This window comes from Sturnira hondurensis, unplaced genomic scaffold (assembly GCF_014824575.4).
Source record: "Sturnira hondurensis isolate 20B ecotype Veracruz unplaced genomic scaffold, ASM1482457v3 Scaffold0023817, whole genome shotgun sequence".
Taxonomy (NCBI): Eukaryota; Metazoa; Chordata; class Mammalia; order Chiroptera; family Phyllostomidae; genus Sturnira; species Sturnira hondurensis.
The window spans coordinates 2,643,242-2,665,486 of NW_028096448.1; the positions used below are offsets into that span (position 1 = coordinate 2,643,242).

Consider the following 22,245-nt stretch of genomic DNA (forward strand, 5'->3'; position numbering starts at 1 on the left):
GTCTCTTACACTTGATTTTGAAGACGTACTTCACATTGGTCTTATCAAGGAAAAAAATCATAGGGATTTTTTATAATAAGAAGTATCCAGAAATATGTAAGTTGTGTTTCTCTCAAAGCCAGTGCCCCCAAACACTTTCATGGCTAAAGTACCAGTGATGGTCAGAAAAGGAGATGTTTGTTCCCCAAACTGCCACTCTCCTGGGGACGTGCTCTAGGGTAGCTCTGTGGGTCTGACCGACAGGACTGTGCTGCCCTGGAGGGGAGAAGGAAGGCCAAACACGGCCTTTCTGATATGACCAGTCATATGCCCTCCAGTAGACCTGGGACTCCACATGGACCTGCTTTATGCAAATTGCCCTAACAGATTTGTATTAGAGGGTGGCTATAATCTATTTGATATGCACAGATCCACTGTAAGCATGGAGGTTAACTACCCAACACATATGTTATACGAAACAGAAAAGAAATATTAGCCAGAACCCAGTGATATTCAATTTAAGGCCAAAGAAACCAGACAACGAAAGTCAGAAGCTTAATAAAATTAACCTGAAAACTGACAGCTTTGGGCTGTCAGCCCATTGTATCAGATGTCCCATCAGAGTCAATAGTAGAGCGGCCGGTTAAGACTGTTTTTTCTTAGGGAGAAAGAGTTTTACATTCTTGCCATAGGTTTCTGAAGACAGAATTAAAATATATGTACATTTCACCTACCTGAAATCCATACCATTTTTTAAAATAAAACATTCTGATTGATTTCTGATAAAGACGGCGAGGTAGGCAGACACAGCTCACCTCTCTGCACAACCACATCAAAATAACAACCAAACTCTAGAGCAACCGTCACTCAGAACCATCAGAAACGGAGTTGAATAGGAGTCTGACAACTACAAAATCGAGTGGAATGGAAGTGTGACAACTACGGAATTAAAGAAACCACATCCATCCAGGCTGGTAGGGGGTGCAGACACAGAACGGGCTGGTCCTTCATCCATGTGTGGTGGATAAATATTCAGGAGGGATATCCTGGGAGCAAGGATTCCCAGCCCCACACCAGGCCCCCCAGCCCAGGGTCCCAGTGCCAGGAAGGTATGTCCCCATAATTTCTGGCAACAAAAACCAGACGGGATTGACCCCGTGGAAGAAACTGCTGGAGTCCTACGCAGTTCCTCTTAAAGAACCCAGACTCACCAACGCAGACTCACTCCCTCTGAGCTCCAGAGCCGGGGTAGAACCTTGCAAGGCACTAGTGGTGCACAGGGAGAAAGTGAAGTGCCTACCATAAAGACGAACAGAGTTCATTGTCCCTTTTCTAAAGCCTCCCCCCACAGAGCCAGCAGGCTGGTGCCATATCTGAGATTCCATCAGCCTGGCTAACACTGACCAGCCTTGGAGATCCCCTGACACTCTGCCCCACCCAAGCTTCTTTTCCACATGAATGACAGGTCTTGGCTCAGACTTCATAACTTCCTAAATCCTATCAAAGAAGCAATAGCTGACTTCAGTGAGCCCCAGGCACAGAACTAGGAGCAGCCAGTTTAGATTCACAGCTTGCCTTCGCATGGGAATCTCCAATCCCAGCACAAATAGCGCCCATCTCAGATTGCTTTACAGCTCAGGCAGGATGTCCTGGGCAAAACACAGGTTGGGGGTGATTATGGCCTGCACCACCTGGGAAACCCCACAGTCTGCACACCCAGTGAACAGCTTCAGACCATGCGGGAGCACCACCACCCTGCCCCTGCATAGCTGATCCTCCAAGGAGGGCGGAGGTTGGCAGTTAGTGGTCACAGCCAATCCTTGCAGCTGACTGGTCTCCCATTGATCCGATAACAGCCACCCAGGCTCAAATACAAAAGGAGGGTTTACTCAGCCCACAGGAAGGATGCACCTCAAGTGTACAGTGTGGGTGACAGGGGAGGCTGTGCCACTGGACCCTACTAGACACCTACTATATTAGGCCACACTACCAAAACACGGAGTCAAAGCAGCTCTACCTAGTACATAGAAATAAACGCAGGGAGGCTGCCAAATAGACAAAAAAAAAAAACATGGCCCAAATGAAAGAACGGATCAAAACTCCAGAAAAAGAGATAAACAAAATGGAGCTAAGCAATCTATCAGATGTAGAGTTCAAAACACTGATTATAAGGATGCTCAAGGAACTTAGTGAGGACCTACACAGCATAAAAACACCCAATCAGAAATGAAGGACACACTAATTGAAATAAAGAACAACTTACAGAGAATCAACAGTAGAGTGGATGAAGCCAAGAATCAGATCAATGGTTTGGAACACAAGGAAGCAAAAACAACCAATTAGAACAACAAGAAGAAAAAAATCCAAAAAAATGAGGATAGTATAAGCAGCCTCTGGGACAGCTTAAAGAGGTCCAAAATTCACATCATAATGGTGCCAGAAGGAGAAGAGAAAGAACAAGAAATTGGAAATCTACTTGAAAATAGTGAAAGGAAACTGCCTAAATTGGTGAAGGAAATAGGCATGGCAGACCAGGAGCACAGAGTCCCAAACAAGATGGATGCGAAGAGGCCCATGCCAAGACACATCATCATTAAAATGCCAAAGGTTAAAGATAAAGAGAGAATCTTAAAAGCAGCAAAAGAAAAGAAGTCAGTTACCTACAGGGGAGTTCTCATAGGACTGTCAGCTGATTTCTCAAGAGAAACTTTGCAGGCTAGAAGGGATTGGCAAGAAATATTCAAACTGATGAAAAGCAGGGACCTACAGCAAGGTTGTTCTACCCAGTAAAGCTATCATTTAGAATCGAAGGGCAGATAAAGAGCTTCCCAGACAAGAAAAAACTAAAGGAGTTCATCACTACCAAATCATTGTTATATGACATATTAAAAGGCCTTATTCTTAAGAAAAAGAAGATCAAAACTATGAACAATAAAATGGCAAAAAATACATATCAAAAGTCGCATCTAAAAAACAGAGTCGGCAAACAAGAAGAACAGAAACAGAATCATGGATCCTGAGAGCATTTTGATGGGTGCCAGATGGAAGGAGGGTGTGGGAGGATGAGTGAAGAGGAGGAGGGACTAAGAAGTACAAATAGGTAGTGACAGAATAGCCACAGGGATGTAAAGTACAGTACAGGAAGTGGATGGCCAAAGAACTTAACACACATGACCCATGGACATGAACAGGTAGGGGGAGTGCCTGAAGGAGTCGGGGGTGCTGGTTGGGGGTAGGCAAAGAGGAAAAAAGGACAACTGTAATAGCATAATCAATAAAATATCATTAAAAATAAATAAATAAATAAAGCATTCTGTTCCAAGATTACATAAATTACCATTGGTTTCTGGATGCTGTCCCTGTTCCTTCCCAAGTTCTTTCCCTTTGTAATTCTTCTGTACCGTGGCATTCTGTGCTGTCTCTTTCCTCACCAATAAAATTCCAACATTTTTCTTGGGAGAATAAGGAGTGAACAGTCTTCTTGGGACTGTCTCAGGTAGCATGCTGGTGGACAAAACGCTGCCCTTCTTCTTCCTCTGAGCATGGCGGAGATGCTGGGACCCACACTCTGTCTATGATTGTCCACAGTGCCTGGGGTAAGTGGGGGACCGGAGGATGAAGGGTGTCGAACTCATCCCAACCCACTTGTCAACACCAGGCCTGAGAACTATTCCTGATGGGAATTCAAGAGGGACTATTGCTTGCTTCCACGTGAAACTGGCACCGTTGGGCCTTTTCCCACCCAAAGGTTCTGTGCCTCTGGAACTACTGCTCCCATACCTTAAAAACTGAAGATCTATGACTCCCCATCTGCGCAGAAGACAATTCCAGGACTGCCACACGATAAAGTTAAAACCCTTTGATTTTCAAGAAACCAATCTTCACTAACACATGAACCTCCCTGAAGCCCGAACACGTCCCAGTAGATAATAGATTCCCCAACTCCGGGCATCCAACCACTCCTGCTATCCTTGCTTTCAGCCAAGACAAGATAATTACGGCTGGTTGTCACATGTCTAATTTCACACTAAACTAACTCATAGCGGTAAGTAACAAACTATCCCAGCAGGGCGGCACAGCACCTAAACGTCAGGTCGTCTATCGCCCCCAGGAAAACCAGAAACGTTTGTGGAGCCCTTTATTCAGGCGTTCCTGGGCGCGCACTCGCTTGTCACAGGCACGCACGCACACACTCAGGCAATGCACACACAGCAGGGGACTTAGTTTTCTCTTCCTCAGAGCAGCCATTCACAGTCCCCAACCTCTGATCCGCCTCATTCTCATCCCCAGAACACACGCCTCCTCTAGCCTCCGCGCCACGCACGTGGGGAAGCGCGCCCAGGTGGAGCCAGAGGGGAGGAGGAAAGCGCAGAGTTGGGGAGGGCCAAAGATGAGGGAAGAGGGCGCTCCGAGTGGGATGTAGGATCTCAGGTCCCCAGGTCCGCGTCGATGCCATGTAAACTGCTGGAAGGACGAGTGGGAGAAGGGAGGAAAGCTGAGGGAAAGGCAAAAAGAGGAGGCGAGGGGGACTGGGGAAGGGAGGTGGGGGAGGGGCCGCTCACCCAAGGTTTTGACAGCGATCTGCCTGGTGAGAGGCGGAGGCAGGTTGATGCACACCAAGTCCACGTCCTGATGCAGCAGCACCTCGTCAATGCGACTCGTATAGAAGGGAACGCTCATCTCCTTGGCCAGCTCCTCCGCTTCCTCCGGTGTGCGGCCCCACAGCGCCTTCACCGCGAAGCCCTCGTCTTTCAGCAGTGGGATGATGACTCGAGCGGTGAGGCTGGTGCCGAACACGCCCACCCCGGGAAGCATGGCTGCTCGGGCTTGCCTGGTTCTGCTTTAGCTCGGCTCTCCAGTCCAACACGCGCGCCCACACCCCTCTAGCCAGTCCTGCACCCGGCTCGCCTCTGTGCGCCAGTCGCCGTGCCCTGGGCAAGGCGCCCGGGCGCCGAGAACGCACCCAGCTGCAGGCAAAGCAGTCTCTGGGAGCCTCAGTAAAGTGACTGCTGCAGTGTCCGCCACACGGGGCTCCAGTCCTTCCCGGAGGCGGCGGCAGAGACGCCCCCAGGGCGCCCGAGGCCCCGAAGACCCGCGGAACCTCGGTTCAGGCTGCACACCCGCCGCAGCGCCAGCCGGCTTTTTGCGCCCCGCGGAGGCCACTCCATGGCCGGCTCATCCCCGCACCCGCGCCAATGCAGCCTGGGACTGGCTCTCTCCCGCGTCTTTTCCGCAGCCGGCCAGTGTCGCACGCTCAAGCCTCTACAGGCTCCGCTGCGGGGTCCCCTTTCTCCCCGGCTCTCGGCCCGGAATGAAATAATTCAGCGGCCACCAGGAGGCCGGCTAAGCACGAGGCTCCGAGGGCGCCGCGTGCGGATCTTAAACTGCAGCGTGGCGGCAGCGACCGCAGAGGCCACGACCCGGCGCCAGCCTTCTCATTCTGCTGCCATCTTCGCTCGCAGCACGGCTCGGGCTGCCTCGGCCCCGGCCGGCTCTGCTCCGGGATCCCGCGGGGACGAGGGCGGAGTTGGGGAGTTTGGCTGTCAGCGGCCGGGTGTTCCTGCACCGCCCCCGCCGCTGCGCCGCGCGCCATTGGCCGCCGCGCACCGCCCCCACCCTGCGGCGGCGGCGGGCTCCGGGTGCGCGCTGCGCGGGGCCCAGGAACCCTGGCGGACTCCTCCCAGGCGCCGCCTCACTCGCCTCCTGGCCCTTCGCTCCTTCCCTTTCTTTGCCCTCCACCACCTCCTTCTCCGTCTCTTCTCTTTCCAAATCCCGCCCCAAACAGGCTAATAAATCTCTCCAGGCAGAGCGCGCCCTCAGTGAGGAGCCGGCGGTCCCTCGGAAGACAGCGGCTGGTCCCTGGCCTCTGGGCCAGGGGTCCCGATGAAGTGAGAGCAGCGGGTAATTACAGCTTCTGTTCCGGGAGCTTTTTCCGTGTGCGGGAAACCGTGGCATTCTCTCTTTTAATCCTCTGCCCCCCCCCCCTAAGATTTTTTGGGAACCCATTTAACCGATGATGTAACTGAGTCCTGGGAAGGTTTAGTGACGTGGGAAAGGTCACACCACAGGTAAGCAACTGGCCTGGGATTGGAAACCTGGCTCCAGAGGAGCGATGAACTGGAGAGTTCTCCTCTCTGCTAAAAAAGCCTGCTCCAGTCCTGTGCCACCCCTCCGTTCCCGCACTCGTGGCCCAGCGCCTTCCTCCCAGACAATCTTGTCTCAACAACCCAGCTCTGCTTTTCCCCGCGAGGCCGACGTCTGCATAAACGCCGTTGTACTTAGTGGTCGCAAAGGGGCAGGGATCCCAGAAAGAGCTGCAGCACACGTGTGTCCGCATCTCTGTTTAGAGACGGAGGGGTAACCCTGATCAGATGCCACACCAGCCTCTCGGTTTGGCTCAATGGCTCCTTTCGCCGCCTCTTCACATGGCCTCCACCCCCTTCCTTGAACCAGATTGACAAGTACCTAAGCCTTGACAAGTACCGCGGTGGAGGGGAAGGCTCAAGCTTGGGAACCCTGAGCTTATCTGGTTTCCCGCCATTTCCTCAGTACCTCTCTCACTGCCTGCCTGGCATGTAGTAAGCACTCAATAAACATTTGCTAAATAAATAAATGAATATTCATCGAATGCCTGTTTTGCGCCCAACTGGTGGTGGGAGAGGAGACCCAAAACTGAGGCAAGGGACCTTGCCTCTAGCTCAAAATCTCTAGAGAGGTCAGGGGTTCTGTCTTGTTTATCTCTTGTCTTCATCGTGTGCCTCACTCAGCTCAGTGCGGCACACGACTGCCTCAAGTCATGAGTGGATAACAAGGTAAGTACAGGGTCCAGCAGAAGTAATTCCTGCTTGAGTGTGGTTGGTAGTGTAGTAATATGTGTGTAATAATTTATAGTTTTAATTTGAACCTTTTACCTAAAATGTCAGATAGTGGGCTTGAGTATGATATTATGTTACAGAATTGCATGCTTATGATTTTGTAATAAAAGGGGCCGTTATTTGTGCCAGACCCTGTATTGCAAGCCAAAAACAACTTGTAACAACTTGCAATGAAGCAGGGCACAGTGGAGAGTGCAGGACACCAAGAAAACTTGTGGGTGGCAATGTGGGGAAGAGGCTGACCTCCAGGCCTTAGAAGAAAGGCACAGAGGATACTGAGTGCTCTGCATGGCTGCCAGTGGCTGGGGAAGGTGTGAGACGAAAGGAGGTATCACCATCAATATTGACAGGCTTCTTTTGAGCAGTTTGCAAAAACCAAGGCAGAAATGCCTACTGGGGCAAGGGTGCAGGCAACGCTGTTAGACACAAGGCTCCCTCTTAGTACACGGGAGGTGGGATCACATGTCAGAGATGACGCTGCTCACAGGGAGCAGGGGATGTGGCGCCAGAGCACCAGTGGCTGACTCCTGCCTCTGCCATTTGGTAGCTGTAGGACCTTAAGTAAGTTATTTCACTTCCCTGCCACAGATTCATCTGTAAAATCAGGTAATAATGGTCTACATTCCAAAGGATTTTAGAGAATTATGTGGGTTAATTTTTATAAAGTCCTTAGAATAGTGTCTGGCACATAGTAAGCTCTATATAAATGTTAAATAAGCATGGAGAGTAGGTCTGTTACCAACATCATTTCTTCATATGAGGACAGTTGTATAAGTGCAGCCTTATCTAGCCAGTAAGAGGGAGTTTTGTGTTCTTTCAAAGGGAACTTTACTCCCAGCTTCAGTGTGAATAAAATTAACCTTCCAACATGGGTGTCCAACCTCTTGGCATCTCTGGGCCACACATTAAATACCCAAATACTAATGTAAAATGATGAGCAAAAAAAAAAAAAAAGGTTTTAAGTAAATTTGCAGTTTTGCGTTGAGCCGAATTCCTAGCCATCCTGGGCCTTATGCAGCCTACAGGCTGCTGGTTAGACTTCAGGTTATCAGCCTGCTGGTTATCCAGGCTGCTGGATATCCCTGGATATCCCAAAAAATAATAATAATCACCTTTGATTCTCATTAGAACTGTATTAAACATTATCTCCATTTCATAGAGGACAAAACTGAATCCTAGCAGCTACTCAGATGCATGGGTCCGAAAGAGAACGCCTCATTTCCTACCCTTCCCACTGTTTCTCCCTCGGCTGTCTCACAGCCCGCCAACACACCAGAGCCTTGGAGCCGTGCAGGACTTCTCTCTGTCACGTACTCCATAGCAGGGTGTCAGACTCATTTCACCGGGGGCCACATCAGCCTCATCGTTGCCTTCAAAGGGCCAAAGGTAATTTTAGGACTGTCTAAATGTAACCACTCCATAACTGTTAAGCAAGAGCTCAGCACTGCTGCCTGGTAGAAACAAGGGATCGGGCTGGGTAAAACAAGGTGGAGGGCCGGAATCGGCCTGCAAGCCTTGTGTTTGCCACCTGTGCTGTATTATATACCTGTTTATTTATCATCTCTTTGCCTCAACAGATTATAAACTCACTGACGTTAGAAATTTGTGTGTACTGTTCCCTTCTGAATCCCCAGTGCCTAAAATTGTATCCAACACCTGCTGGACACTCTATCTACATAAGCTCTTCTAATAACCATGCATTACCATGAGAATTGTATGAGTTAATATTTATAAGTTCCTTAAAACTCTGCCAGGTGCCATGTGCAAGAAAGTTTAAGGCTTGGAGAAGCAAGGCTGAGTATGACCACAACCTGACCTCAGGTTGCTTATGTCTGGTGGCCCGTTGCTTGGGGACATGAATTGACAGTGGCAATACAGAGTGACAAATTCCATGGGGGGCCTGCGAGGCATCATTTGGGAGCAGAGAAAGTCTTTGAAATCAGAATGGGAAGTCTTTAAAGACTTGCAGACAGGAGTGGGCTGGGCCCACATTTTGAAAGACTTGCTGAAGTTAGTTAGAAGAAAGAGGGGAGAATATTCAAAGACAGAGGGAAGCTAAACAGGCTAACCCAAGGTGGATGGGTGTCTATGGAGGAGGCCAGGACATGGTGGAGAATCACTGAAGGACTTAAAGCAGACAGCGAACAGATTGGCATGTTCGAACCATCACTCAGGCTGCACCATGGAAGGTGGATCGCAAGGGGCACACCCAACCCAACCCTGCAAGGACACCCCTGCAGTGACATAAGAGCCAAAGGAGGAGAATCAAACAAGGCGGCAGGCATGGCAGTGAAGATGAGGGGCAGGTGCTCGAGATAAAACAGGGTACCTGGTGCTCTGACAAGGAGACGAAATCTCCCTGGCCTCAAGCCAACCTCTACTATTTGGATTTGAGTGAAGATTTTAAGCCTATTTTAATGTCATTGAAGGTAATCATCATGTAACTACAAAGAGAGCATTCTAAACCTTCTTTTAGAAATAAAAATAGAAAGGATTCATTTTTTATTCAGAGCTCTAGGATGGTGGTACAATGGAATTTCCCATAATAGTTTGGCTTAATGATAATTCAAAATATTTTTATTGTAAAAATCACTTATACATATTACAGAAATTTTAGAAAATAAGATGACTTCTGCCTTAATCACTCAGCCCTTACATAGCCACTGTAAATAACTTGGTTTATTTGCTTGTACAATTTTGGAAATAATATTGTAATGAAAAATAAAAAGGAAAGTCTTCCTATTAGATTTGTGTATTGGTCTGTGATAAAGGTAAAAGCAGACCTTAGTTATTTATAGCTAAGTATAAATACCCAATATCCCAGTAAATCTTAGTATTTGTGGAATGAAATATTCTCTCCCTTTGTAGAACTGTAGCTTTGCCAAGGGGAAAAGCTTGAATAGTTATGGCTGCCGAAGATCCTACTAAACCATTCTAATGTGCATAGTGCTGAAATGTATTCCTGAATAGGTATTCATTAGCAGAGTTTTAAAAAGTGCCCATTCTTGTCGTTAATAACAGCTACCATGTATTGAGTGCTTGCTTAGACAAGGCACTAAGCTAAGCACTTTGCATGCATTTACTCCGCAGCCCCTTCAGGTAACGGGCAGTAATCCCCATTATGACAAATAAAGAAACTGCTACAGAGGAAATGTAACTTGCCTGAGGCTGGTCATACTGGCAAGCATTTCAGTGAAATCACCTGACTCCCCAATCACACTGTGTAACCACCAAGCCTGATGCCCCTGAAGTTACGTTAGATACCACAGCCCTGGTTTGCCCCTGGCAACAGGGCCCTTGGCCCTCTAGGGAAGAGAAGCACAGTTGCTCTGTCCTTCTCCCCTTCCCCTAACAGAGGTTCACGGACTCCCTGAGGAGGGGTTCACCAACAGACAAGGGGCGGGATGCCCACACTGTTGCTTCTGGGTGACCACCATAAATGGGACTGTGTGGGCTACCTCCATCTCTCCCTGGATGCCTCCAATAGCCTCCTAACAGGACTTAGGGAGAGCTTTGAGATTTTTTTTCTTTTTTAAAAATGCTTTTTGAAAGGCAGGAACAGTTTATTTTTATTTATTTTAGAGAGAAGCTAAAGGAGGGAGAAAGAGAAAGAAACATCAATGTGTGGTTGCCTCTGGAGTGTACTCTACTGGGGGACCTGGCCTGCAACCCAGGCATGTGCCCTAGACTGGGGATCAAATCGCAACTTTTCAGATCACAGGCCAGCATTTAGTCCACCGAGCCACGTCAGCCAAGGCCAGAGAGGGCTTTTAAAAGCATTGGGCAAGTCACTAACTTGTTGAAAACCCTCCACTGCTGCCTTCCTGCACTTGTAATGTGACCTAAACCCCTCAATGGGACCCAAAAGGCTCTCTGCTATGTCCCTTCACTCCTTTGTCCAATACCACTCCCCCCTGAGCTGTCAGTCCTCTGTATCAGTCACCCTCACCTCCCCTTGATTCTGCAGTCTTGTCCGTTTCTCTGAAGACATTGGCAGTTTTTTGGTCCTCTGCCAGTAAGACCTTCATTCACCTGCTTGCTTGTCCTCAGCCTTTTGGGCTCAACCAACTTGTCCCATCCTCCCCACCCTGGGATAGTAGGTATTCTTTACAAACCACCTCTGCAACACCACCCTGTTAATTCCACTCCCAACACTTAACACAGTCTTCTTGGGGTGCTTCCTCAACCATTGCCTCTCTCCCTGGCTGGAATATAATAAGCTCCTTGGGTTCAGGGGTCCTGCTGGTCTCATTTACTGCTCTCTCTTCAAAGGCTAAACAATGCATGGTACCTCACTGACACACAGCAAATCCCTGCTGAATGAATAAATTAACCACATAAATATTAAAACATTTCTAATATCATGTAATGACATGGAAAAATACTTATAGCATAATGTTATGTTTAAAAAGCCAAAATAATATTGCATGTACAAAGTGGGACAAAAGTAGATTTCTAGTTGTGAGTATACAAAACAGAGTTTATTCCTCTGGTGTTACTTAATTATTGTATTATTTTTCATACAAACAACTATAAACCTACTTTCGCCCAACCCTGTATAATAGTATTGCAACTATATACTTTTGTATTTCTTTATTAGGGTACAATATATATAACATAAAATTTACCATTTTAACCTTAAAAAAATTTTTTTTAGTTATTGCTTTTCAAGAGAGAGAGAAACAACTATTTGTTTACTGGAACGACACTCCAACCAACTGAGCTCCCTGGCCAGGGCCCGTTTTAACCATTTGTCAATGTATAATTCAATGGCATTGCATGCATTTACATTGTGCATTCAACCATATTTTTTAAAAAGAAATAACCTATGAAATGAAAAGAAAACCACTTCTTCCTACACTTCCATATTTTCCTTATATCTAAAATAAAGAAAAAACACTTAAGCACCTACATGAACTAACAGTTCTGTTCATGTGCTCAGAAATCTCTTCTCTCCAGTTAGAACTCAGTCAGTGAACTTATCAAGGGAAGGAGCCTGAGTGCATCTAGCCAGTTACGGTTCCGCTGAAACATCGAAATAACGGTTGGCTCCACTAGGTTGTATGGCAACATGTTTCGTATCTGTGTCACTCTCCGAGCCAAGAGAAACACAAACACCCTTGACAGCACCAGCCTGGAATCTGTGGCTCTTAGAGGGTGGGTGGGAATGGGTTTCATGTAAATACACAGGACCTTGGGCATCACAAGCTTGTGTGGAAAATACAGCACTTTCCTTCTTGGTGTGTGACAACCCTCAGGGCACTTGGCCTCTTCATGCCTACCATTCTCTGAGACGATGCTGTTCTGTGTAATTTTCTGCTGCCTCAATCAGTGTGTTAAGGCATGGGGCTAGATACTATACTTACTCTATAAATAAACAAAGTACAGATCAATAAGTACATAGGAAAACTATTTAGCATCCATATTATGAACACACTGCTTACATACACAGATTAGCACACCAGAAAAATAACCCTTGTAACACTCTAACAGAAAATAAATAGTATTTAAATTTTAATTTACAATAGAGAGAATGACATACAATTCAAATTAGAAGCATTGTTCTATTCCCTCATTTCTGGTTTAAAGGATAGGCACGTAAAACAAGATATGCTCCATTTTAAACAGGTCTCTCCTATTTATTACTTGAGGCAAAACACAGAATCCAAAATCAATTCCTTGAACTCTAGGCATCTAGGCATTGAGACCATAACGTGATAGAGGGCTGTGGACTAAAGAAGGGCTGCCCAAAAGCCTATGGGATGTAGGACTTGTTCTCAGGGGAGGGAACCAGGGGCAAGGTGTGGCCTGGAAAATGATGGCAGAGAGAACATGTCATGCAACTCAGGCTTTAAAAAGAGACGATTGTAAAAATATTTAACCTCTGCTTTAGCATGGGCAACAACCAAAGGCCAATACCCCTGGAGCAGACTTGAAGGCTCCCTGCTAGATCCAGCATGTTAGTTGCTGGGTTGTTTCTTTGGGGTCAGGCCGGGGGGAGAGGTCTGGGCAGTGGGGTGGCAAAGCAGCACTCAAAATGTTCAGGGGAGCAGCTGAGTATTTCCACAATCAGTACAACCATGCTAGGCATATGTGTGCCAGGCGACCAGCAGCCCTACACTCAAGCGACGTTCATTCACTGCCTGCTCTGCCCAGGTTTCTGAGTCGCTCACCAGAAATAAAGAGCTAACAGACTCCATTGTGTCCCTTAGGGAGCTCATGGCCTAGAAAATCAGAGAGACGGGCAAACAAGACTTGCAATGCAGTGTGTGAGAAGCATCGCCATAGAGGGATGCTAGGTTCTGTGGGAGTCAGACATCCACAGACCACATGGGAGGGGAGCAGAGGGTGGGGGCCAGAGGAGGAGTTGACAGGCAAGGTATGAGAAAGGAATAGGAAATGCTCTTTGCCTCAACTAAATTACATTTAGATCTTCTACCAGAGTAAGCAGTGGAGGGACAGTCCACACATGAGCAGCTGACCCAATTCTCTGAGACTCACCTTCCTCCGGAGTGACTCACCAGCTATTGCTACCAACACCGTGACTGGCCACCCTTCCCCCTCCCCCAGCCCTGCTCCCAGTCCTGCTGCCCCATTCCCCTGACCCCCCACATGCATATGCCTTTTTTCCCTCTTTACACAGCTAAAACATGGTTGAAACCTTGAAACAAAACTTTGCAGAGGGCTAGGAACTAATGGCAGAGAAACAATATCGTGTATAATGAGGAACTTTGAAAATGGATCTTACAATGAAAGCATATTCATCTTCACTTTCAGATTCCTCCACAGAGCTCCCTACCTGTACCACATTGTGGCACACCTTTGACAGCACACCAGGGTGAACCAAGGAAGGTCCCAGGCAACTGGAGGTGATCTGCCTCTGGGTCCTCGGGTCCCCTGAGGGGAGAATATCCCGAGCAGGTCTCTGACTCACTGGAGAATGCTGGGCCCTCTGGCCATGAGCAGAAAAGCTTGCTTCTACCCCAGCTAGAAGAATGCCGTCTAGCAGTGCAGTGGCCTTCATAAACGTGCAAAATCACAGTCAAAGAAGTAAAAGGAAGATAAAGCAGATGACCCCCTGCCTACTGAAGAGCATAGCAACAATATTTAAGGAGGAAGGCTTTATCTGAGAGTCCAAACTAAGAAAAATAGAAGTCAGCAAAAAGTTCCTGCCCCAGTGAATTTCTTACGACAATTCTCTTAGCAAAAAGAAAGAACCATCCTAATAAGGACTCAGTGGAACTGAGGGAAGGGCTGGCTAGAGGACCGAGACCTTCCCTAGCCACCGTCAGGTACAAAACCCACCTTCGGGCCAAGCTAAAGGAACATTCAATTCACTTCAGTTCAATCTGATCCAATCAGATGATACCTAATATCCCAAGTTAAAGAACCCAATCAGTTATTGGCAAAGGAGAAATATTCAAAACAGGAAGGGCCCACCTGGCCAGGCAGACAGGACCTCTGCCATCACCTGCATGATTACTAAGAGCACAGAGACAGTGGCACAGCTGACATTCACACCGTGAAGTGTTTTGTCATTTCCAAGGACAGGAAGGAGTGTTACATTAGACCCCTACAAACTGGGGTCAGAGCGGGGACTGGCTTTCCCAGGGTGACGGGGGTGTTGAGGGCCTTGGTTCCCAGGATTTCACTCAGGTTCTGCTTTCAGAACCCTTCTTCCTTTTCTGGTGGGAGGAGGTTTCCTGCAAGAAAGATTCTTTTTTATTCCCCTTTTCCAAACAATGGAAGTNGTTATTGGCAAAGGAGAAATATTCAAAACAGGAAGGGCCCACCTGGCCAGGCAGACAGGACCTCTGCCATCACCTGCATGGTTACTAAGAGCACAGAGACAGTGGCACAGCTGACATTCACACCGTGAAGTGTTTTGTCATTTCCAAGGACAGGAAGGAGTGTTACATTAGACCCCTACAAACTGGGGTCACAGCGGGGACTGGCTTTCCCAGGGTGAGGGGGGTGTTGAGGGCCTTGGTTCCCAGGATTTCACTCAGGTTCTGCTTTCAGAACCCTTCTTCCTTTTCTGGTGGGAGGAGGTTTCCTGCAAGAAAGATTCTTTTTTATTCCCCTTTTCCAAACAATGGAAGTATTTATTTATTATGAAAACAATACATGATACTTACATATAATAATAAAGTTAGAAAGAATCTTCACCCAATACCGATTGTTTATACGCCCACCCAGAACATTTACACATTCAACTGTTTGTTTGGCCACAAAGGAAATCACAACACATTCCAAAGGAGTGATATAATACCAAGTGCATTTTTTTCTCACCACAATGCACTGATAATAGAAACCAGCATAAGGAATGTATTGTCATTCCCATTCCATAACTTTGACAAAAAATATTCTAAATAATCTCTGGATTAAAGAAGAAACCATGATGAAGCTGAAAAATATTTAGAAATGAAACACAATGAATGTATGCATTAAAAGAATATGAGTTATACCCTGGCTGGTGTGGTTCACTTGCTTGGAGTATCATCCTGTAACTGAAAGGTTGAGGGTCCAACTCCTAGTCAGAGCACATTCCTGGATTGTGGGTTCAATCCCTGGTCCAGGCACATATGGGAGGCAACCCATTGGTTCTTCTCTCTCAGATCCGTGTTTCTCTCTCTCCATTCCTCTTTTTCTAAAATCAGCGAAGAATGTCCTCGGGTGAGGATAAAAAAACATCCCATATGAGTTACAACTAAAATTGTACTCAAAAAGGAGTGTAGAGCTTAAATACATTGTTTTAAACAAAAGAGATCTGAAAATTCACAAATTAAACACTCAATGATCTACAAAGAGAACATACAGAAAGAAAAATCTAAAAGGAGAAATTAATATAAAACAAACAATAAAATCTAAAACCAAGAATGTAAAAGTTATCAATGAGACCAAAAGATTGTTAATTTAGAAATAATAAAATAGGTCAGTCTCTGACAAAACTGGTTAGAAAAAAAGAAAAAATAAAAATATTAGGGGCAAAATTACTACAAACAAATTTTTGCCTATAATTTTGAAAACTTTTATGAAATGGACAACTTTATAGAAATATATTAGTTCAAAAAGCAACTCCAAGAGAAATAGAAAATCCAAATATGCCTGTAACTATTAAAATAAGTGAGTGGCTAGTCAAATATCACTCCTTAAGGAAAGCAACAAGTTCAGACAACTTTACAGGCAAGTTTAACCAAACTTGCTTGGAACAGAAAATTCCTAAGTTAGCCAAATAGTGTCAGGCAGCAGAAAAAAATGGGAAAAGCTACTGAATTCATTTTATAAGGTCAATATACATGGAAAAGAATAGTATTTTTAAACGCAACAGAAGAAAAGTTTAGTTCATTATCATTTATGAGTAGAAATGCAAGACTTCCAAATAAAAAACTAGTAAATCTAATTTAGCAGTATACCACTAAATAAAGTTTATCGCATAAAAATATATACAACTCAACATGAGAAAAATATATCAAGTTACTATAAAATATGAAGATGTTGAAGGGAAGAAAATCATATGATTATCTCAACAAATATAGGGAAATTCAATACTAATTTATTTTTTTAATAAAATTTTAAGCAAACTTAGAATAGACCAAAACTTCCTCAACTTTATAAAAATATTTTCTCCAAAAACCCTACAATAATATCATACTCAGTGATGAAACTTTAAACATATAACTATTAAGTTCAGGTACAAGTCAAGGTGTCTATTATCACCTTACTACCCAACACTGGCCTGGAGGTCCTTACCCAGGGAAAGTTTAGACAAGAAGAGATGAAAGAATCAGGGAGAAAGAGATAAAATGCTCATTATTTGCAAATTGTCTTCTTTGAAAATCTAAGAGACTCTTCAGACAAACTACGAGAACGAATAAGAAGGTTCAGCAATGTTGCTGCATACGAGGTCCACATAAAAATGATTGGCATTCCTGCACACCATTAATAACCAATCCGAAAATGTAGTAGAAAAATTCTCCTTTTCAACAGTAACAGAAATTACATTGAATAAGAATAAGTTAAGCAAATGATGTATAGAACTTTATAGGAAAAATATACAGAATTGTTGAAAAGGAAAAAAAAGGCTGAATACAGAGACAAAAAGACTCAATATTTCTTCCTCTAAATGAATCTACAAGTTCAATATAAGGTAATTTTTAAAAAGAGCAAGGAAAGAGGCTTTTTAATGATCTATTGATGAATAACAAAATCTTCCCAGAAGTTAATGGCCTAAAACACCCACTGTGTCTCTGCAGTCTGGGGTGGGCTCTGCTGGGCCTTCCCACTGTCCTTGTAGGTAGCCACGCAGGTGGCTGCATTCTGCTGGGGGCTCAGCCCGGGGCTGCCCTAGAGCCAGGCTTCTCTCTTTCTCTAGGGAGACTCTCCACGTGGTGTCTCCCTGTGGGTCTTCTCTGTGGGTCTCTCCAGCAGAGCAGCCAGACTACTGACGTAGTGGCTCAGAGCGCCCAAGAGCACAAAATGAAAGCTTACAGGCCTAATGTTTAGACCAGGAACTGGCATAGGATAACTTCTATTTCATTCTAAGATTAAAGCAAGTCGTAAACCAACCTAGATTTAAGAGTTGGCTTAAGGGTCTGTATACGGGAGGTGTGGTTCATCAGCTAACTACCACAAGGGACCTATCACACATTGGGATTTGTAAAGTTAAAGTATAGTGTTGGCGCAGGGCCAGATGAATAAATCAGAGGATCAGAAGTGAGAGTGCTGATAAACAATAGAAGCCTGATAAATGATAGAAGTGTCACTACAGATCAGTGAGAAAAGGTAGGCTCTTAAAAGTAAGTAGGGCCAGGACAAATAACTTTTCATACTTACGGTGGATTTCAACTGCGACGAACTCTTTGACACTCTCCCCTTGAATATGTGCAGCGTCATTCTCTTCCCATGGAGTGTGGGCTAGACTTTGTGAATAGAAGTGGGTTCACTTCAAAGGAATAGTATACAATGGAAGTAACAGCATGTGACTTCAGAAACTGTCATAAAAGGTACTGCAACTTCCTGCTTGCTCATAATTTCTCTTGAATGGATTACTCACTCCACGGGAAGCTAGCTACCATGCCATAAGGACACTCAGGCAGCCTTGTGGAGAAGCCTTCACGGGAAAGAACTGAGTCCTCCTGCCAACAGCCATGTGAGTGAGCCATCTTGGAAGAACAGCCTTCAGATAACTGCACCCTTGACCTCAGCAGAGACCCTAAGGCAGAACCACCTAGCTAAGCTGCTCCCTGTTTCCTAATATTCTGACACTGTGAGATAAGAAATGACTGTGCTTCTAAGCTGCTAAGTGCTGGGGTAATTTGTTTTATAGCAATTGATAACTGATAATGATATTTCGCCCCACCAAAAGACATAGAATTGGATCCTTCCTCATGCCTCACACACACACACACACACACACACACACACACACACAAATACTTTAGAACTGTTTAGGAGATGCTATGGGGCAATATCTATGATTATAGAAAAATTTCTTAAATTAGACACATATACAGAGACACAGGCCATAAAGGAAAAGATCCTATTATCAAGGTTAAAAAATAAATGACAATCAGAGAGAAAATATTTGCAACATACAGTAACCAGAATATACAAAGGACCCCATCAAATAGAGTAAAAGACAAACAGCTCAACAGAAAAATAGATAAAAGTAATAAATAGACAATTCATGGGAGAGACAACCTAAATGATCATTAAAACACCTCACTAACACTCTGAGCAGTATTGTTTAGTTAGTTGGGCATCACCCCACAAAGCAAAAGTTTCTTGGTTCAATTCCTAGTCAGGGCACATTCCTGCTTGTCGGTCTGGTCCTCGGTAGGGGCACATGACAGAGGCAACTGACCAAAGTTTCTTTCTCACATCTGTGTTTCTCTCCCTCTCTTTCCCCTCTCTCTAAAAATAAATAAATAAAACCTTGCTCTGGCTGGCATGGCTCAGTGGATTGATGCCAGCCTGTGAACCAAAGGGTTGCCTGTTTGATTCCCAGTCAGGGCACAAGCCTGGGTTGCAGGTCAGGTTCCCCAGTAGGGCACACTTGAGAGGCAACCACACAGTGATATTTCTCTACCTCTCTCCCTCCCTTCCCCTCTCTCTAGAAATAAATAAATAAATAATCTTAAAAAAAAAAACCCTCACTACTAACCAAAGCAATGCAAATTAAGCCAGGATGAGATTCTATTTCTGATCCATCACAATGACAAAGATTAACAAATCTAAAAATATCAAGGGTTGACCAAGATGTAGGTAAATGGGAATTCTTATTCATTGCTGGTAGGAGGATAAATTGTTACAGCCATGTGGAAACAATTTGGTAGCACGTAGTAAAACCAAACATGCACATACACTTTGACCCGACAACTGCACTTTGAGCAGTTCTAGAATTTTCAGAGAGAATTCCTGGCACCAAATACAAGAAGACCATATTAGGATAGTTATTGCTGAATTGGTTTTGGGAGAGAAATATGCAAAATAACCTAAATGTCCATTAATAGAATGAATAAATAAAAGATGGTATATTTAAACTATCACCAGGATAAAGGAATAAACTGCACTTATAAATATCAGTATGGATTGGCCTCAGAAACATAATGGTGACAAATAAAAATAGTTACTTTTACATTGATTTTTATTTTTTAAATATATTTTATTGAGTATGCTATTACAGTTGTCCCATTCCCCCCTTCATTCTCCACCCTGCACACTCCTTCCCACCCACATCCCCCCCCCCTGCTTTAGTGCATGTCCATGTGTCATAAGTTCTTTAGCTTCTACATTTCCCATACTACTCTTGCCTCTCCCCTGTCTGTTTTCTACCTACCCGTCTATGCTACTTATTCTCTGTACCTTTTCCCCCTCTCTCCTCCTCCCACTCCCCTGTTGCTAACCCTCCATGTGATCTCCATTTCTATGGTTCTGTTCTTGTTCTAGTTGTTTGCTTTTGTTTTTAGGTGTAGTTGTTAATAACTGTGAGTTTGCTGTCTTTTTACTGTTTATATTGTTCATATTTTTATCTTCTTTTTCTTAGATAAGTCCCTTTAACATTTCATATAGGGGCTTGGTGATGATGAACTCCTTTAACTTGACGTTATTTGAAAAGCACTTTATCTGCCCTTCCATTCTAAATGAAAGCTTTGCTGGATAGAGCAATCTCAGATATAGGTCCTTGCCTTTCATGACTTGGAATACTTCTTTCCAGCCCTTTCTTGACTGTAAGGTCTCTTTTAAGAAATCAGCTGACAGTCTGATGGGAACTCCTTTGTAGGTTGCTGTCTCCTTATCTCTTGCTGCTTCTAGGATTCTCTCCTTCATTTTAATCTTGGGTAATGTAATTATGATGTGCCTTGGTGTGTTCCTCCTTGGGTCCTGTTGGGAAACACTCTGCCTGGTTTCAGGAATTATAACTACCCCCTGGCTAAGACTGAGTGAGTGACCTCCGGAATTTGAGTCACAAGAGACAAAGCTTGTCTCTGGTAGCAAATGCTGCCTCAGCTTCCTCCCCCTGCCCCCAAACCGTGGTCGGTGTCCATGACAGGTAAGACTCCTCACAGCAAGGGGCAAACTAAGCCAGACTTGACCATTTGGGAGGCCATCATGGAAGGACTCAGGGGGCTGCGACAAAGAGGGAGCAATGGACCCTTGCCCCCCCACTCCCGCTATTCTGACATAGCCTGAGCCCCCATGTCCTCTGGGAGAAGTGCTTCCTGGCTCTAATCCACTTAAGCCTGAAAACCTGATGGGGAGGGGTGCAGCTCCTTGCCTTGCTAGAGCGAATCCAGAGTAATCAGGCATAAGAAAGAATTCTTTAAAATCCTGTGAAAGCTGCTTTGCTAAGAGTGCTTTCATTCATATGTTAGGGGTCTGAGCAGGAAATGAGTATGTCTCTCAAAGTTTCTGCAACCCCTTACCTGACAGACACTGACTTAGACTAAGCCCTCAGATTTCTTTGAAATATTATCTACTGTTTGATCCTTGCCACCCTGTATTCCTGTGTATTACAGCCCAATAAAAGCCCCAGGAGGAAGGGGCTCCTGGCCTTTTTTCCTGAGAAACTGGCCACTTCTCCTCCCCAAGCAGATCATGTCTTGGTAGTGTTTACTTTCATCCATGGCAGACCGGGGGGGACTTGAGGGAAAAGTTGCCCCCACAGGGTCCAACTTCTTTGGCTTCCTGGACTTCCTGGAAGTCTATTTTCTTTGCCAGCTTGGGAAATTTCTCCTTTATTATTTGTTCAAATAAGTTTTCCACTTGTTGGTCTTCCGCTTCCCCTTCTGATACCCCTATAATTCAGATACTGGAACGTTTAAAGATGTCCTGGAGGTTCCTAAGCCTCTCCTCATTCTTTTGAATTTTTGTTTCTTCATTCTTTTCTGTTTGGTTGTTTTTTTCTTCCTTCTGGTCCACTCCATTGATTTGAGTCCCAGTTTCCTTCCCATCACTATTGGTTCCCTGTGCATTTTGTTTCATTTCACTTAGCATAGCCTTCATTTTTTCATTGAATTTGCAACCAAATTCAAGCAATTCTGTGAGCATCCTGATCACCAGTGCTTTGAACTGTGCATCTTATAGGTTGGCTACCTCTTTGTCACTTAGTTGTATTTGCTGTGGAGCTTTGATCCGTTCTTCCATTTGTGACATTTTTTTTGTCTTGTTGTGCCTGTTAGGTATGAGGGGTGGAGCCTTAGGTGTTCACCAGGGCAAGGCAACCCAGTTACTGGGTTGCGACACTGTATGTGGGGGTGGGGTCAGAGAGCGTTGCTCCGCTCTCTCGGTTTTCAGTCCCTTCCGCCACTTCCCCCAAACAAACTGGGCCCTTCTGGTGCTGATTCCCAGGTGGGTGGACTTATGTATATTCTAGAACCCCGTGGGTCTCTCCAACAAACTCTCCTGTGAGGCTGGGAGTCTCTCCCTGGGCGTCAACCCCCACAGGTGTTGTCAATCAGTGTTTTGAGGCTTTATTTCCACTCGCTGAGACCCTGGGTTGCCTGGTCTGTCTCGCTCCTTAGTTTCACCTGGTTTATCTGCATGCAAATGTGGGACCGCCCGGCCTTGTGTGCCATGCCCCGCTTCACTATCGCCACCTCACTGGGTCTGCCCACTGCTGTCCTGGGAGTCTGGGGCCCATCCACAGCTGCCTTGTGGTCCCCATGACACCACTTTTTTTGCTGCAACCCCTCTCTGCCTGGCCACCTGATTCCGCCTCACCTACCAGATGACTGTGTCTATTTTAACTTCTTGGTTGTCGGACTTCCATACAGTTCAATTTTCTGCCAGTTCTGGTTGTTATTTTGTTTCTAAATTGTTGTCCTTATTTTGGTTGTGCAAGGAGGCACAGTGTGTCTACCTACGCCTCCATCTTGGCTGGAAGTCT

The 22,245-nt window shown here is 45.4% G+C and overlaps 1 protein-coding gene across 1 annotated transcript in view; it reads right to left on the bottom strand.

Moving 5' to 3' along the window:
- GFOD1 (Gfo/Idh/MocA-like oxidoreductase domain containing 1) overlaps window positions 1-5,508 on the bottom strand; it is a 116,788-nt gene extending 111,280 nt beyond the window's left edge. Inside the window, exon 1 of the mRNA XM_037038007.1 lies at window positions 4,542-5,508. Within this exon, the coding sequence (XP_036893902.1) occupies window positions 4,542-4,794 (253 nt within the window). The 5' untranslated portion in view covers window positions 4,795-5,508. The remainder of the gene's footprint in view (window positions 1-4,541) is intronic.
- Between the last annotated feature and the right edge of the window lie 16,737 nt (window positions 5,509-22,245).